The sequence below is a fragment of the Strix aluco genome, chromosome 3 (genome assembly GCF_031877795.1).
Source record: "Strix aluco isolate bStrAlu1 chromosome 3, bStrAlu1.hap1, whole genome shotgun sequence".
Lineage (NCBI taxonomy): Eukaryota > Metazoa > Chordata > Aves > Strigiformes > Strigidae > Strix > Strix aluco.
Window position 1 is genome coordinate 15,454,398 of NC_133933.1, and position 17,203 is coordinate 15,471,600.

The window sequence follows — 17,203 nt, forward strand, 5'->3', positions numbered from 1 at the left end:
CAAACAAGCTGTTTTGCAAGCAATACAGGAGGTCTGGGCAATTCTGTGCTGGGATCCATGCTGCTCATCAGATGCAGAAATGGACTAAGAAAGAGGGCAGAGAGCAAGGTGGTGATGATGGTTCAGATTATTCATCTAGTCAAACTGAAAGCCGATGTGAGTACCTGCATGTTACTGAAGCTCATGAGACCTGAAGCTTAACAGCAGATGAAATGTAGAAGTGACAAATGCAAATAAAAAGAAGAGGTACAAGGGAAAGGCTATACATTAGACATCAGTATTCAGGAAAGTGACTGTGAAATTCTTACTGGTAACATTCTGAAAACAGCCGTGCTGTGCTCAAGATCCACAGTACAAACTGTGGATGTTTTATACTGCTTTGTAAGTTTGTGCTGCTCCCGCTTCTCAAATCCTAATCCCTCCACTGGCATGAGCCATATTTTACAGTCTGCCTGGAGTAACACTGCATCAATGGAAAACTGTCACTGCTGAGTATATTGAACAGCACAGGTCCTGGCATGGTCCTTTGCAGAAGCTGTGGACTTCTCTCTATTTTGTGGTTTGGCCATTATTGACTCAGCCACTTCTGTCAGGTACTTTTAAATGAGGAGCACTGCAGGTCCCGGTTCATCTCTGCCTCCTTTCAGGATCCCTCAGCCAACATCACCCTACTGTAATGATGTCGCACTGTTCCTTTCCCCTTTTTCCAGGGGCAGTGCCATTTCAGTCAGATCCTCTGCTAGGGCCCTGCTAAAGGTGAGGTCCAGCAAGGCATCGTCCTTCCTGTTTTCTGCTAGAACTGCACCACAGCGATGAATTTGTTCAGCTGCTTGCCCCGAGGCTTGTCCTGAACTCTGCCCCTACATATTCCAGGGGGTCCTTGTTCCCAGGGGTTTTGAGGAAAGAGGCTGTTTCAGCTCTCAGCTTCCTCTTGCAAGGCTTGTCTTGCTCTTAGCTTCAACCCGCCAGGCCCATGGCTTTTTATTTTCCCTGTTCCCGCTCCAGCACTCTCAACAATCGTTTCCTCCCTCACGTCCACCCGCTGGCTGTGCTGCCCACCTACTCCTGCTTCTTGTGACCCCTTCACCCCCCTCCCCACAGCACCCAAAACCTCTAACCGCCCCGGGGGCTCTGCCAGACCTCTCCGCGACAACCCCTCACCCGCCGCCCCCGGGGCTCTCAACCGGTCCTCGAGGACTCCCCCCTCAGCCGCCCCGGGGACTGCCCGATGCGGTGGCCCTGAACCCCCGTCCGGCCACGGCGGCGCCCCCGGAGGGCGGGGAGGGCGGAGCAGCGCGGCCCGGCCGCTCGGCTCCCCACTGCCATGGCAACCCCACCAGCAGGCCACGGCCCTGGGTGGGCGGGCGCGCGCCCGACCGCACCCCTCCGCGAGCTCGCGCGAGCCCAGGCTGCTGCGCTTTAAAGGGCTCGCGACCACGCCCCCCGCTCCCCTCCCAGCAGGGGGAACGACGCTGTTCCCATTGGCTGGCCCCTCTCCGGCGGCCGCGTCCTTTTCCCTCTTCCATTGGCTAACGGACGCTCCGGCCACGCCCCTCTCGGTTTCTATTGGCTGACTGCCGAAATGCCGATCCTCGCCCTTTCCCCGGTCCGATTGGCCCGTCTCTCGCCGCAGGCCGCGCCCTAGACGCGCTCTGATTGGCCACAAGCCTCCCCCGCCGCGCCCTGCCACTCTCCGGTTGGCGGCCGCGGGGCGCCTGGGCCCGCCCCGCCGCGCGAGGGAGCGGGCGCGCGCCGAGGCGGAGGCCGGCGCTGAGGCGAGGGGCTCGGGCCGCCCCCCATCGCTAGTGTCGGCGGCGGCGGCGGGATGGCGGCGGCGGCGGCCGGCGCGTTGGGCTCGGGCCCCGCCGCGGGGCCCCCGGCGGTGGCCGGCGTGGCGGCGGCGGCGGCGATGGCGGTGGCCGGCCCCGGGCCGGTCCCGGTGCCCATGAACCTCTTCGCGACGTGGGAGATCGACCGTTCGGCGCCGAGCTGCGTGCCCAGGTGAGCCGCGCCGCCTGGGGCCTCGCCGGGGACCGCCCCGCTCCGCTGCGAGGGTCTTGGTGAGCCCTGGGCCGGTCGGGGCCGGGTATGGCACGGGCGGGGGGGAGGTGGTCCCCGGCCGGCCCCCCCGCGCCACCGCGATCGGCGGCCCCTGTAGCATCCCTGCCCCGCCGAGCCGGGCCTGGGGCCGCGCTCCCTTGGTGACGACTGGGCTGAGCAGCGGCAGCACCGGGGACCGGCGGGGCTGGTTGTGCCAGCACCGGACCATGGCTGCGTTTACTCCATGTTGCGGCCTCTGGCTGGTGTCTGTCTTGATGGCCATGGAGTGGAGTATATGATCGCGGCCATGCTGCTTCTGAAGGCTGCTTCTCTGCCCCTGAGGTGAACGATGGCCTTACAGCGGGTCCCCTGAAGCCAGGTAGTGGCCACCAGGTATCCATGGGCCCGTGGGGTTACTTGTGTCACCTGCACTCCAGAACGTAGGCAACAGCAAAAAGGTTTCATTGTGCTGCCGCCTGAACTCACAGTTGTATCTCTGGCAGAGCTGGAAGACAAGCTGAACGGTGTAAATATCATTGCTGACTTTATGGTTAAGGGTATGTCCAGGCTAGATGTGCTTATGGGAAGAATGCAAAGACCTGTCTTGGAGCCAGGAGGTCCTGGATATGTGAATAAGCTACATTTCTTTTGCCCCACTCATCCTACCAGACATTGATAAGGAGGTCTTTGCATGAGAGTTAAGGGACAGATTCAGGAAGTCACTCTGGATCCATGTATCTCTGGGCTGTGGTGTGTTGTCTGCAAGTGATGTATTCAAGTACTGCACAAAAACTAGAGGTGTAAAATCCAGGAGGAGAAAAATAATTGATCCTGTAGAGCAGGAGAAAACAAGCCTTTGTGAAAGGGCTGCAGAAGGTTTATGTGTTTGTAGGGAGAATTTTGGTGATCGAGTGGCCAGATGGGTAGGAGTAGAAATGTTCTGAAATACTCTGAGCTAGTGGAGAAAGCCTGTGTGTGATTGCAGTGCCCAGGGAGATCCTGGGCTGAGCAGGCAGCAAATGGGAAGGAGTTTGCAACATGTGTCTGTGAAAAGACAGCGCACCTTTTGATGACACATGCTGAGGCTGCTGTGTGGAGCAGGAAGCAGTGATCATTCTATAGCTTTAAAGTGACTTGAGGTATTGTATGTTTGTGGGTAAATTACTCCCAAAATGGAATTTGGAAAGCAGGACAGAATTACCAGATTGACTTCCTGCAGAAAGAATAGAAATTACATGTACAGAGCCCAGAACTTAGTGATGGTGAAGCATGTGTATGTACGTAGTCTTCACAGATGGAAACGCTGCAAGAGCTAGAGAGAGGAGGAATGGCTTTGGGCAAACTGAAGACAGAATGACTGGGAATAGTGAGACCAAGTTCAGAAGTGGGTTACATGGGTGGCGAGGTGCCAGTGGGTGAGCAGAAATGGTGGGCCATCAGTTTGAAAGTCATTTGAAGAACTGCTCTTTGGCCCGATGAATCCTGTGCCTTTTCACAAGGACAGTTTCCATTAGCATTGTGTACATGGCTGTTCTAATGCACAAGCTTCTTTGTGTGTTGATAGCCATGGGGGGCAGCCATCTGACACACCAGCTTGGAGAAAACTTCTGTAAAATTAATCTGAAATTTCATCTCTGGAATGTCTTCAGATGCAACATTTGTTAGGATGGGAAGAAGCTGATGGAATCTGATTCTTCCTTCAGAGGCCATGGCTCTAATATGGTGTGCTGCTATGCCTGTAGAGTCAGCAGGTGTCTGGAGAAGTCCTGTCAGGCCACAGTGACCAGTGTGGGACTGCTGCTTCTGTGTTTTCTAGTCTTCACATAGCCCAAGCTTTCCTGAGTGAGCAGGTCACAGGTGGGCCCCTATCAGGCAGGTATGTGTGTTTGCTGAAACTAAAGGGAGGTCAAGCCCCAGATCTGAGCTGGGTTAATTGTGTATCTGTGTGCTGTGCTTACTTATTGCTTACCCAAGTTCTTCCTCTACTGATTGACCGGTATGATGTTTTAGTCTTGACATTATGTTCGTTGAGGTAGAAACTCTGCTGTCCTGTTCTAGTGCCCAGCACAGGTGGTGTCTGGTGTTATTGTGCTTTGGGGGTGGTAGTGGTGGCAAAATAATATCCATTCAAGGGCAATAATCCTTCTCCCTTGGGCCTCTCTGTCTCTTACGCATGTGCAGCCTCAATTCTTCCAGCCCTATGCATATCTAGGGAAAGAACAACTTTGCACTGATTTTAATGCAATAGAATGTGCTTTCTTTTTCTAGACTCTGTGTCTAAGTCTCTGCTGTCCCTGTGCTCTTTCTTAGGTGTTTCATTTTCTGCAAATGCAGCTCTGGCTGCTGCAGGAGCGGAACTTGGCTAGATCAACCTTTGTGGGTTGTTCTGTATTTGGCTGTTAGTGCAGGACAGTTGAGAGGTTGTATCAAGGCCTTCAGGATTTCACAGTCAGTCTGGGCCAGTAAAAATAAACACCATGAAGTGTAAGCCCCGATGTACTGAACAGTTCAGTAGTATGACTGTAAGACTTCTGATGCCTTGTAGGAGGATCTTGGTGTTCTAAGATGAACTGTTGCCCATAATGGAAATCTTTCCTGCAGAATCAGGAATGAGCCACTGAACCAAGTCCACGTTTAGTTTTGGAAGTTGCCTTGCTCTCAGAATGGATGTATCATCCCTCCTGCTGGGGTTTACCTCTTTTCAGGGCCAAGTTGAGAGAGATCTGTGAACTCTTAATACCCTTCCTATGAACTGAGTAAGCATAGCCTAGACCCAGCTGCCTTTGGCTCAGGTGGCTCTCGGGGGAGGCAGAGCTGATTTTTCTGGGTGGTGGACTATTATGCAGAGAGGCAGAAGGAAGTAAACAATGGGAAACCAAGCAAAATGCTCTTTGCATCTTCAGTTAGGCTACCCACTGGGATAGGGATTATTGGCTTCCCATTGCGATGCCTTAGAAGGAAAGCAATCCTGGCTGATTCATGCTGCAGGGTGTGAAGCATGCTTTTGCTAAAATAGTCAATCAATCAACCTTAACCTCCACTCATAGCTACCTTGGTAAAAGTCTTCATAGCGGTGTTCTGAGGTGGGAGAAAGTGTCTTTATTGTGATACCATGCAAATAAAGGTTGTATATATAAATACCCTTAAGGGTTGTAGCACGTTTTCACTGATGGAGACTGCAAGAAGTGAACTAGAGCTTTGCCAAAGTAAAACGTCTGTCTGCATCAAGGTAATGTCTTACTGTGTTTTCATTCTTTTGTATGCTGATCAGGCAGTACATTTGGAAAAAAACGTGTGAAAGGACTTTACAAACATGCTTGGGGTCTTGTTCTTTCCAAGCAGTGGTATTTTTCAACCTCTGTTAATAGGACTGCTCTTCCTTTTTTTCCCTTTAATATCTGAGAGCCCATAAATGCAAGTTCTTAATTAGGAAACAAGATAAGATTGTGTGATTGTGTTCACTCTAACTCTTTTTCCATGACACAGCTGTTGTGTTCAGTGTTACATGGATGTTGTTTCAGTGATAAGTCATCACATTTCTAGTTAGAGGTGAGAGATACAAGTTGTATTTTGGCTAATACGTCAGTATTGTTGAGCTCAGATTGCAAAGGCAGATTCTACCTGTACGAATTATGCTGTGAATGGAGCTGCAAGAAGTCAAATATAATGCATTTCATCCAGAGTACCTCGTATCTTGGTACAATGCATGAGCTTAAAAACATTCCAAGTCTTGCTGCCACCCACACAGCATGCTCGAACACAGTGTCTCCTGCTTCTGATAGCACTGACTTAGGGAAATACATGTGGTTTGGCCTCACTTTGTGAGACTGTGTATGTGCACCTTCAGGACATTATGTTTCAGAAGATGCTCTGAATTCGCTATCATTAAAACTTCCAAATGTGTGTTTCGGAAAGTTAGAGCCTAATGAACATATTCTTGCAACAAGAGCAGTTATTGCAAGTACAACTAGAAGTATCCCATCAGTGCCAGCTGTGGTGATCCCCTGAAGTGCTCTGAGGTGAATGTTCTTGTCTCTGCAACCCTGTTGTCCTATTTGGGCAAACAATATCTATTACCTGACACCTCATGAAGAGTAGGGTAAGACTTCATTTGTGCAACTGGTTGCATGCTTTGCTTTGCCTGCGGTCAGGAAAGCCTTGCAGTGAGCAGTACGTGTCCGTACAGTATGGAGGAATGTGCTCTCCTCTGGCACAGCTGCGTTCAACTGGGTTGGCAGTATCTCACAGCCCCGTGAAGCAGGCTGCTCTGTCAGCTGTGGACTCAGGGGTCTGTTTTCTGTCTGCAAGGAGTATTGCTTGTCTTTTCTACAACCCCCAAGAGTTTCTTTTTCTGAAGCTGATTTGGTGATGAAGAGCCTCTGCACTAGGTGTTCCTCTAAGAAACACTTATTCCAGCTGGAATAACGTGTATTTATGTGCCTGAGATGTTCTTGAGTGGTTTCCTGGGTAAATCAGGCATTTTCATGGTAAACTTCCAACCTCAGCAAAATCTGCTCTGTTTGAGTAAGCTACACAGTTGCACCTCTGGGAATGTTAAATGATTCTAGACCCTTCCCTCAAAAGATACTATGATGCTGTGACAAACTGGAGTAGCTCCAGACAGGGAGTGCTTGGGAGAGGCCACAGTTTCTTGTAAGGAAACAGTCTCTCATAACTGGTGATATTTACCATGTTTGAATGATGATTTCCTTTTAGTCCTATATAGAACACAAAATGTTCTAAACAGCCATCAGATTGCTTATTATTCTTAATATTGTGGGCTTGGCTACAAGCCTGCAACATAATATGTCTGATGTGTTGTCCACTATCTGTCACTCTCTGTGGCTTGTCTGTCGCAGAGGAGCACATTTAGGATTTCTCCTCTGGCAGTGTTATGTTTCCCTTCTGAGCGTACGATAATTGAGTTGGTGTCTGTTATTCCTTCTTCCTGCTCATTAGTGGAACTTGGGACGAGTGTCCCCTGCTAGTATGATTGATGGGGTGTGTACTCCTTTCAGAATATTAATAGTGACTTTCCTGAAGGCTTAATTTTATTTGAAGTACCTGCCACGCTGCTTCCTAACCTTGCTCTCCAGTGTTTCATTCATTAGCTAGGCTGCGTTAGCTCAGTTGTCTGATGGCTTATCAAAAATGTTGCATTGTTCTTACTGTGCTAATACGCTGTAAGTGCTCATTCTGCTTCATCTGGAGTATTCGGTTACTTGTGATTGATTACTGACAGCCATGTAGGATGCATATAGTGCACCCTCCTCTGGGATGGAGATCCCCTGACCTTTATCCTGTCAAAAGAATAAATTGCTGAGCACCAATACATTACGGGGCTCCTGTAGCAGATCCATTCTTCAATGAAATCTGTGCTGATGCTTTTGTGTAAATGTTTGTAACGTGGAATGATTCTAGATTGAAACCCATGTCTCCAGTCAACATCAGAGAAGTTATTTCCATAAAAGAGCCAGAGGTGAGAAACACACTGTGTTTTATGGCGTGCCAGATGAGCATCTGGGCAAAGCTATTTTCCAAATACCTTGTGTTTTCATCTGGTCCAAGCTTTCAGCATCCCAGCTGATGGGGAAGCTGTACTTCTGCTTTGTTTTGGTTTGTGTTTTTTTAACTACACCAAAGCTGGTGGATACTGTTTTGGGAAACAAGAAGTGAGAGTGTCTTACTCCTCTGTGTGGGATGTGGCAGCAGGAACCTGTCTCTGTCTCCGGGGAAGCAGACAGCTTAAGTGATATTGCTCTTGTAGTTAGAAGTCTTTTAGATAAATGAGGCTTTGTTTGGATACTTCAGTATACTCATTGCAGTGGACCCGAAGGAGAGATGCAGTATTTCAGGTACCTTAGCACACTGCAACTGTGGTTACAGAGACCACTCCCTGCTCTGCAGTGTGATTCAGCCTCTGTGCACACAGCCCAAAATTACACTGGATTTTTCTGCAGGCCTGTTGCAATGCCATCTCTGTTATAATTTACTGCCCACTGTCATCTAATGCTCTTTTTATTTCTCCTGTCTCCTGTGGTCTAACCCAGTGAGGGGTTCTGTTTAGTAAATAAAAACTCCTGTTGTATTTTGGCTGCTATTCTAGTTTTTCTAGATCCTCCTTATTTTCCTACTCATGCTGGTTTTTACACTTCCACTGTAAATCCTTCTTATCATGCTTCTTATTCTGCAGTGCAAGCATATCTTAAGTAGCATGAGAGCCAAAGCCAGTGCACGTGGGACCATCTCCTGGGTAAAATATGTCCAGGTTCCATGCCCAGCTGTGTATTTTATCTCTGTGCATATGATAGCTAAATTCTCATCAGTATAGGCAGTTTGGAATGATGGCAGAACTCATGTCTTTGGTTCCATTTCCCAAAACTGAAAAACTCTAACAATTAGCTGTTGTGCTGTTACAATGGTAGCAGGATTAGAATAAGAGTAACTCCTTTCTAACGGGTTCTGCTACTCTGTTCCTGTTCTTTGATACATTTTCTCTACCAGGGGAGAAGATACGTTCATCCAGAGCCTCTCATTGATTCTTCTGCTGTCTGATTTTCAGAAACAGTTCAAGTAGTGTCTCTGAGTCTGTATTATTTAGATCGGGTTTTTTTTAGATTTACATTATTTGTATATTTTCAGAAGAGCTCCCTTGTATTTGTTCTGCATTTTCCCCTGTGTTCCTTCAGCTATCTTCTCATAGTCCATTCATTTTCTACCTTATTAATACATCCACTTTCTTCTCATTGTTCCTTTCCCTCAAATCCTGCACACACACCTGCTGATAATCTTGTCACTGTTCTCACATTTTTTCCTTGCTTCTGTCTTGCCCTGCACACCTGTAATTGGGTAATCTTCAGTTCTGAATTTTAATTTTTCTCTTTTCAAGTAATTTGCCTTTTTTTTTTTTTTTTTTTTTCTTCTCAGAGTTGAGAGTCTATTCCTTGTGAAGCTGCAATAGCCACATCTTGTTCTTGTATGGCTTGTATTTTTCAGCTGGACTATGTTCTTGATGTGCTTGGGTTGTTTTTTAATGGCTTTTAGATTTTTTCACTGTTAATGAATATCAACTTTTTTCTTTTGCTACACATTCTGAATTTTGTTGTATGTGCATCCCTGAAATACAGTCCCATAAGTTGACATTTGTCTCAGTCCTCTTATACCTTATGCTTGAGGCTGCTTGCTCCAAGTATTCCTTCCTTCCCTGTGTGCTCCTTTGTCAGAAGCAGGCTTAGGATGTCCTTTTGGATTTCACAGCATACTGTGTATATGAATAATTTACTCATTTTTTTCCTTGATGTTTGTCAATTCCCTTGACTTTTCAAGCTTTTTCTCTGCTTATTATGTTCCTTGATCTCCAGTCGGACAAAAGGACAACATTCCCATTACTCTGCATTTACAGTTTGTTCATCGCACCTGTGTATTGATGAAATGTTGATACTTATTTGGGGATAAGTTTGTCTGTTTCAGTGCTGATTTGTGGACGTATGGAGAAGTCACCCTGATTTCGGGGACCTGCTCCACCCACAAGGATCTGAGCGGAGAACTGCATTGTACAGGCTCTGGTTATTAACAGCTTGTGTTGCAAGTGGATGAAAAGCCTACGCAGAAATTTACCAGTTTTGGTGAGAATCATTCTTTTGAGTGAAGAATCTTAACTGTGCAACTCTAGAATTAAACTTTTTTTTTTTTTTTTTAAATGTAAAATTTTTTTCTTACAGTTATGAAGAAGCCTCCAAAATGGATGTCTATGCTGGTCTGACACTATCTCTCCCACAGGCCTGTATAATGGCTATCGTATCACTTCAGTCCCTCCCCTGTGCTCTCTTCCTAGATATATCTTACCATGGTACCATGTTCCTGAGCCTGCATGTAGTCAGATCTAAGGTGCTTGCCTGCTCAAGGTAACAGCAAAGGAAGCAGATGGGATGTTTGGTGGGTTTGCTACTTCAGAAGTAGCAAACTGTAACACAACCGTAACTCTGTGTTCATCATCAGTAAGAAAGTTGCTGGACTATGTATTACAGAAGCTGCTGTATGGCACATGTCCCCTTTTTGTCAGCCTGCGTGGAGATCTCTACCAGGACAGTCTGGACGATGCAGGATGCCCTGTGTTCTAAGTCATTGTAGCAGGGTTTGCCAGACAGATGTCTACTGGCACTTGAACAAATGCCTGCAGCAGAGAACTAGAGGAAGTTGGTGTCCATCAGTGAACTGACCTTGACCTCATTTCACTGCTTTTCCCAGTTTGTCTGCATTGGCACATCTCCAGCGAACTTGGAGGTGTACCGGAGCAAGCTCTGCCAGCTGATGTGTGTTAGAATGTAACCTGTCCTGCATCCTATTAGCACTTTCAAACTTGGTTGAAAGGTGCTTGTCACTGTGTCTTAAGTGCTTGTTCTTGTCCTCCTGTAGACAAGGCTGCAAGTGGTGTTTTTGTAATCACTCACTGCTTTGTGGTGGTTAATTCATTAACACATTTTATTTTAGCCTCCAGACACAGTGAGTGAGCTGTTTAGCAACAGGTATCATGGCAGACTGCTAGTGCTGTAGCTCCATGGAGGTGTGGTGCATTTGCACCTTGCCGTGCTATTGTGTGCTGCTCTCCAATAGGCTGGCAGTGCAGCATTTTTGTTAAAGCAGCCTTGGATTTGGGAACAGCTGGTGCAGCAATTCGGCTGCATATGTAGACAGAAAAGTTCAAAATCTGTTATGTTTGTGAAAAAAGTTCTGTGACATTAGCCATACTAATGCTAATGCCTAATTTCAGCATGGGTAAAATGAGAGAAGATCAATGTGCTGCTGCAGACTTCCATGTTTTTTCTGTCTGCCCTGAGCTTGCTTTTGGGGAGAGCCCAAGTGAACAGCTGGAAGTTCAAACACAGTGATCTTAAGTAAAGCAATGATCAGTTAAAGATGGGATGTTTCCCAAGTGATGTACCCCTTCTGTTGCCTATAACTTTTTAAAAAAAAAGTTTGCTGCAGCATGTAGCCTTACCACTGACCTGTGGATTGTTTAGTAAGCTCTTTCTAACGTTTCTAGGGAGGCTGTTACACAGCAGCAATGGATTTGGTCACATGCTTTTTGTTAAACATGTAACTTGTTTGAAAATAGAGCAGAAAGATGACCTTGCGGTTTGGACACTGAAGTGAGGCTTAGATTCAGATCCAGGATCTGAAGTTGCTTGCTCTTCTAGTTCAAATAACCCTTTCCCTGCCTGAAGCCATAGCTATGACTCATGTTCCTGTTCTCCCCACTTTGTTCCCACCCGCCTGTTTCCATGCTGCAGTGTTGCTATTCCCTTGGCGTGCGCTAGGGCGACTGTGGAGTTGTATTGTAAAGCAAAAGTCATCCTGAGGTGTGGCAGGGTTGCTCCCAAAGCCAGTGTCCTGCAACAAGGAAGGAATTTGTCCTTCTTAGGAAAAATAGAGCCTTATAAGACTATCCGTACACGCTGATGTATTTCCCTGAGCTGGAAAGACAAAGCTGAAGCTAGAGGAAACAGCTGGGGGATTCTTCCCTGGCTTCCAAGGACTGGAGTGTTGAGCTAGGAAGCGTAAGGCTGCTCAACTGGAGAGAAACCATCCAAGAGCCAGATCACTAGCAGAGTTTTCCTTGCTGTCTAATCTGGATGCTGCCAGCTGGGAATCCCCTGAACAGGCTCAGAGGACCATGGGAACTGGTGTAGTCTGGAGGAAGGTTTTGAGAGCAGTATGTGGAAATCGGTTGGGATTTTTTTGACTTTCTGCTGAGGTTTTAAGGGCTCTTTGTGCTGAGGAAAGACGGGCAATTAATATCTGCATAGCTTGCAGTGGAGCATGAGAGAGGCTAATGGCTGTGTGACTGAGTAGCATGCTGTGCATGCTGGGACAGGCTGTCTAGGCAGATCCTAATGCTTCCTCAGGAGATGCTTCCTGACAATGTGCTTATTATCTGGAAATCAACTTGTGTGACAGGAGGCGCCAGGAGGCTATGGCAGAGTCTCATGTCCTGTTGTGGTAGATGCCGCATGATGTGCTATAATGAAATGCTGCCTATTCTGTGGGGGTTTTACTCCATGCTTTGGATAGACAAGGGTGAGGGGGAAGTAGAGGTGAAGTGATTCATCCAACAGTTAAAAAGTGGCAGAGACGGATTAAAGCTTGCCTCTCTGCCTGGAACCAGATCTTAACTCTAAATTGCTTCCTTCTGTAAAAGCAGTGAAGTCTCGCTGTAGCAGAGCCTGGAGGATGTGGTTATATCACTGCAACTCTCCTGTGCACATGGTGGGGCAGCAGTTGTTTGGTATGGTTTGGCCTCAATTAATTTTCCTCTTTTCTCTTTTCCCCTCCCCAAATGTTTGGGTATTGTGAATAACACAGCAAATGAGTTGTAGCTTCACACAGGCAACTACTAAGAAAGTACACAATGTCTGTCCAACTCTCTTGAATGATCTATCCACCCAATTTTGTCCTGGCTTATCAAGGGCAACTGTCTCAAAGAACCATGTCTCATAGAAATCATGGGTTAGAGGGAGGTTGGAGGTCCTATTCCCTGTGATGGAGAACTTGGCTCTCTTCCACTCCCCTGTTTGCAGGCTGGTGTGCCTGGGTGTGTTGCACAGGTAACTCTCAACCATCCCCAAGGTTTGCTCTTTTTCCAGATGGGTGATACTGAGAGTCGGCGGGGGGTGGGGGGAGGGGGTGAAAGGACAGAAGGCAGCCTGGAAAGAGCTAATATAAATGTGGGAAAGGGGGTGGGAGAGAATGGTGCATTTTCAGGCTAAGCTGTTTCATGACTAGTAGCAGTAGTTTAAGAAAAATTTGAGCAGTGATCTTTCCAGTGATGCATCTGTGTGGGTATTTAATGTTAAGGATGCAGAGTGATGGGAGAATGGTTTCAAGGAGCCTGTTTCATTCATTGTTTGTGCAGCAAGGTGCACTTTCTCCCTACAGACACAGTTAAATATGCCTTTAAACCAGTGAGGTGAGAAGTGTCAGCTATGAGTAAGAGGCAAAACTAACAACTCTAAACACCCCTCTTAAGCAACTGGAGGAGGAAAGGTTTAACAGCCACTCCCCTGCCTTATAACTTCTGCCTACTCAGAGCCTAGCCAAGAGGAGGAAAAGGAAATCTCTTAATCTTATTATTGTTTGTGACTACAGTAAGCAATCCAGTTACTGCCATCATTTAATCCTGATGCTGTTGGACCCCAATTAGAACAGAGAAGCCTTGGTTTCATACCCTTGCAGGCAGGGATGTGGTGTCTGTGAAGGAAATCACTGAACCTCTCTGTGCCTTGACCATTACCTGAAGAAACTGTGATGAGGCTTCACACTGACCACTTGGACTTTGTCCAAGGAGCGTGAGAACTGTTGGCCCCAAAATTTGAGTCTTGTCTATCTGTCCAGGTAAGGAGTGACTGCCTGGCTGCCACTGGGTTCTCCAGCCTCTCTTTTTAAGTGACCTGGACACTTCCTTCATAGATCTAAGTGTCTTTTGGGGAAAGTTTGAAGCTTTTAGCAGATCCTGGTAGTTCCTTCCTCTTGAGAAGAGGAATCTTGAAAAGCATGTTCCAAAGACCACTTCTGCCACTGCAGCCGTGGTTATTTCTCCTCTGAGTAGCTAGCAGAGCTGTGTGATATGTAAGAATCTGGGCCATAGACTGTGGTAGCTTGTGCCTGTGCCAGGAATGGTGTTCTTTGGATGAGATGCAGAAAAGCAAAAATGGTTGGTGATAGAACAGCAGAAGTGGTCAACACCCCAGGTAAACACTGCTGTGAGCAGAAGGCAGAGCAGCTAGTTATTTGCACCCAGAAGATCTTGTACTCTTTTCTGAAAAATGATGAGGCACTTGTGTCCAGTCCTGATTGTAGTAGCAAACACTCCTGTTGACATGAATATGAATAGGTTTCGGGTCTCAAGTGACAAAAAATTAATAACTCTGCTTAATTACAACCTATTTTTTTTCTAATACTCTGAGAGTAAATGGCTTTTCAAGGAGAGCTGGCTGTGAGATGTGCAGGATTTCAGAAATCTCTTTGGGAAGAAGGCAAAACTAAGTAGATCAAGGTTTAAAATCCAGGGTAGCTTTGTGTGAGAGAAGCTCCATGGTCTCTTCAGAGTAGATGTGATTTCAAGCCAAACAAACTTTCTGTTGAGGTTAGAAGTGTTCAGTCTAGATCTCTTCCCAGCCTCAGCTGTCCAGGTAGAGACAGTTCTACAGGGCATCTTCCTTGTGATACCCGACAGCACAGCACCCTGAAAGAGGTTATGAAAAGTGTGGTTTTGCCAGCACTAGTTATATTTGATGATATAAGTAAAGCATGTGAGGCTTCAGAATTAATTTCCTGTTATCCAGAACAAACATTTGCTGCTGACAGACCTCAAGAAGGATCCCTGAGTTGTCAACAATGCAGGTGAATTGATATCTGATATGAACAACTTCTTCCCTTATTTTGCAGTTGCAAATATTTTCTTCCCACAAAACAAGTGGTGTATGTTCTATAGAGCATCTATTGCTCTTTGGGCATGTAACTGAAACGTGTGTGCGCCCCCCTCTATCTGAAAGACAAAAAATGGACCTCGGTGACAAGTTACCACCAAGTGTCAAGGACACTTTGGAAATGCATGCACTGCAAAAGACCTTTGAATTTGAGCTGTGGTAACATGACTGTTAGTCCTTCCTGCTTCTCTCTGTACCTGTGGACTCTTTTCGGAGTGCCAGCTCTGTGTGCTAGCTTCCATACCTGTAGGATGTTCATGGAGTTGCAAGTAACCATTGCTGCTTCTGAATGATACCTGGTGATGAGAGGTAGTGATGGAGAGTATTTGAAATGCCACCTTTGAAGCACATGTCTGTGCAGAATGCTTGGCTCCACCAGCATGCTTATCCAGGACATCACACCTGCACTGTGCTCTGCCTGTTGTGCATCATCCCCCTTCTCCTGGGACAGAGGTGCTCAGCCTTTTGAAAAAGCTATAATTCTGTTTAAAGCAAACAAGTCACTAGCTGGTACTGGCCATGTCAGGAGCAATGCATCTTGACAAAGAGGAAGTCAGGTAAGACCACCAGGAGGCCTGCACGGATGAACAAGGAGCTCCTGGACAAGCTCAAGCATAAAAAGGAAGCCTGCAGAGTGTGGAAGCAAGGACAGGTAGCCTGGGAGGAATACAGAGAAACTGTCCAGGTAGCCAGGGATCAGGTTAGGAAGGCCAAAGCCCTGATAGAATGAAATCTGGCCAGGGATGTCAAGGACAAGAAGAAAAGCTTTTACAGGTACATCGGTGATAAAAGGAAGACTAGGGAAAATGTGGGCCCTCTCCAGAAGGAAAAGGGAGGCTTGGTCACCTGGGATATGGAGAAGGCAGAGGTATTCAACAACTTTTTTGCCTCAGTCTTCACTGGCAAGGGCTCCAGTCACACTGTCCATGATGCAGAAGGCAAAGGCAGGGACTGGGAGAAGGGAGAACTGCCCGCTGCTGGAGAAGAACAGGTTCAAGACCATCTAAGGAACCTGAAGTTCATCCATGGGACCTGATGAGATGCATCTGCAGGTCCTGAGGGAACTGGCAGATGAAGTGTCTAAGCCGCTACCCATCATATTTGAGAAGTTGTGGCAGTCTGGTGAAGTTCCTGCTGACTGTAAAAGAGGAAACATAATGCCCATTTTTAAAAAGGTAAATAAAGAGGACCTGGGGAACTACAGGCCAGTTAATCTCACCTCTGTGCCCGGCAAGATCATGGAGTGGATCCTTCTGGAAACTTTACTAGGTCACATGGGAAATAAGGAGGAGATTGGTGACAGCTAGCATGGCTTCACTAAAGGCAAATCGTACCTGACGGATGGACCACTCGGTGGATAAGGAATTGGCTGGATAATCACGGTCAAACAGTTGTGGTCAACAGCTCAGTGTCCAAGTGGGGAGTGGTGACGAGTGGCATTCCTCAAGGGTAGGTGTTGGGATTGGTGATGTTTAACATCTTTGTTGATGACATGGACAGTGGAATTGAGCACACCCTCAGCAAGTTTGTCGATGACACCAAGCTGTGTGGTGTGGTCAACACGCTGGAGGGAAGGGATCCATCCAGAGGGACCTGGACAGGCTTGAGAGGTGAGCCCGTGCAAACCTCATGAAGTTCAACAAGGTCAAGTGCAAGGTCCTACACATGGGTTGGGGCAATCCCAAGCACAAATACAGGCTGGGCGATGAGTGGATTGAGAGCAGCCCTGCAGAGAAGGACTTGGGGATATTGGATGGAAAACTGACTATGAGCCAGTACTGTGCGCTCGCAGCCCTGAAAGCCAACTGTATCCTGGGCTGCATCAAGAGAAGTGTGGCCAGCAGGTCGAGGGAGAGGATTTTTCCCCTCTACTCTGCTCTTGTGAGACCCCACGTGCAGTGCTGTGTCCATCTCTGGGGCCCCAAACATAAGAAGGACACAGACCTGCTTGAGCAGGTCCAGAGGAGGCCACAAAGATGGTCAAGGGCTGGAGCACCGCCCTTCTGAGGACAGACTGAGGGAGTTGGCGTTGTTCAGTCTGGAGAAGAGAAGGCTCCGGGGAGACCTTATAGTGGCCTTCCAGTACTTAAAGGGGGCTACAGAAAAGATGGGGAGGGACTTTTTATCAGGGATTGTAGGGATAGGACAAGGGGTAACGGTTTTAAACTGAGAGAGCGTGGATTTAGATTAGATATGAGGAAGAAATTCTTCACTGTGAGGGTGGTGAGACACTGGCACAGTTTGCCCAGAGAAGCTGTGGCTGCCCCCTCCCTGGAAGGGTTCAAGGCCAGGTTGGACGGGGCTTTGAGCAGCCTGGTCTAGTGGAAGGTGTCCCTGCCCATGGCAGGGGGTTGGAACTAGGTGATCTTGAAGGTCCCTTCCAACCCCAACCATTCTATGATTCTATGTCTCTGGTGAAGGTGTAGGGAGAGGGGGCAAAAATTTAGGAGAGTTTGTGTTCTGTCCTACTGAACCCAAGTCATTTTGCAACTGTAGCACTGAAGCACAGTAGGAACACAAGCCTGTGGTGTTTCCATAGGATCTCTCTGGTTCCCACAGCTCTCAAGCTTTTCGCTGTTTCCTACAACATGCAGATTATATAAAGGACAGGTGAGGTTGGGTGAGAGCCAGCCATGCTTTCCACTTGCTGATTTTCTTACCTTCATATTTTCAGGTTT

At 47.4% G+C, this 17,203-nt stretch overlaps 1 protein-coding gene across 2 annotated transcripts in view; it reads left to right on the forward strand.

Annotated features, from left to right (window-relative positions):
• Positions 1-1,825: 1,825 nt before the first annotated feature.
• The window catches only part of LOC141920562 (phosphofurin acidic cluster sorting protein 1-like), a 73,284-nt gene continuing 57,906 nt past the window's right edge, over positions 1,826-17,203 (forward strand). The window contains exon 1 of one of the 2 annotated variants that reach the window (XM_074817506.1): positions 1,826-2,001. In XM_074817506.1, coding sequence (XP_074673607.1) covers positions 1,826-2,001 — 176 coding nt within the window. The remainder of the gene's footprint in view (positions 2,002-17,203) is intronic. The other variant, XM_074817509.1, reaches the window with a different exon arrangement.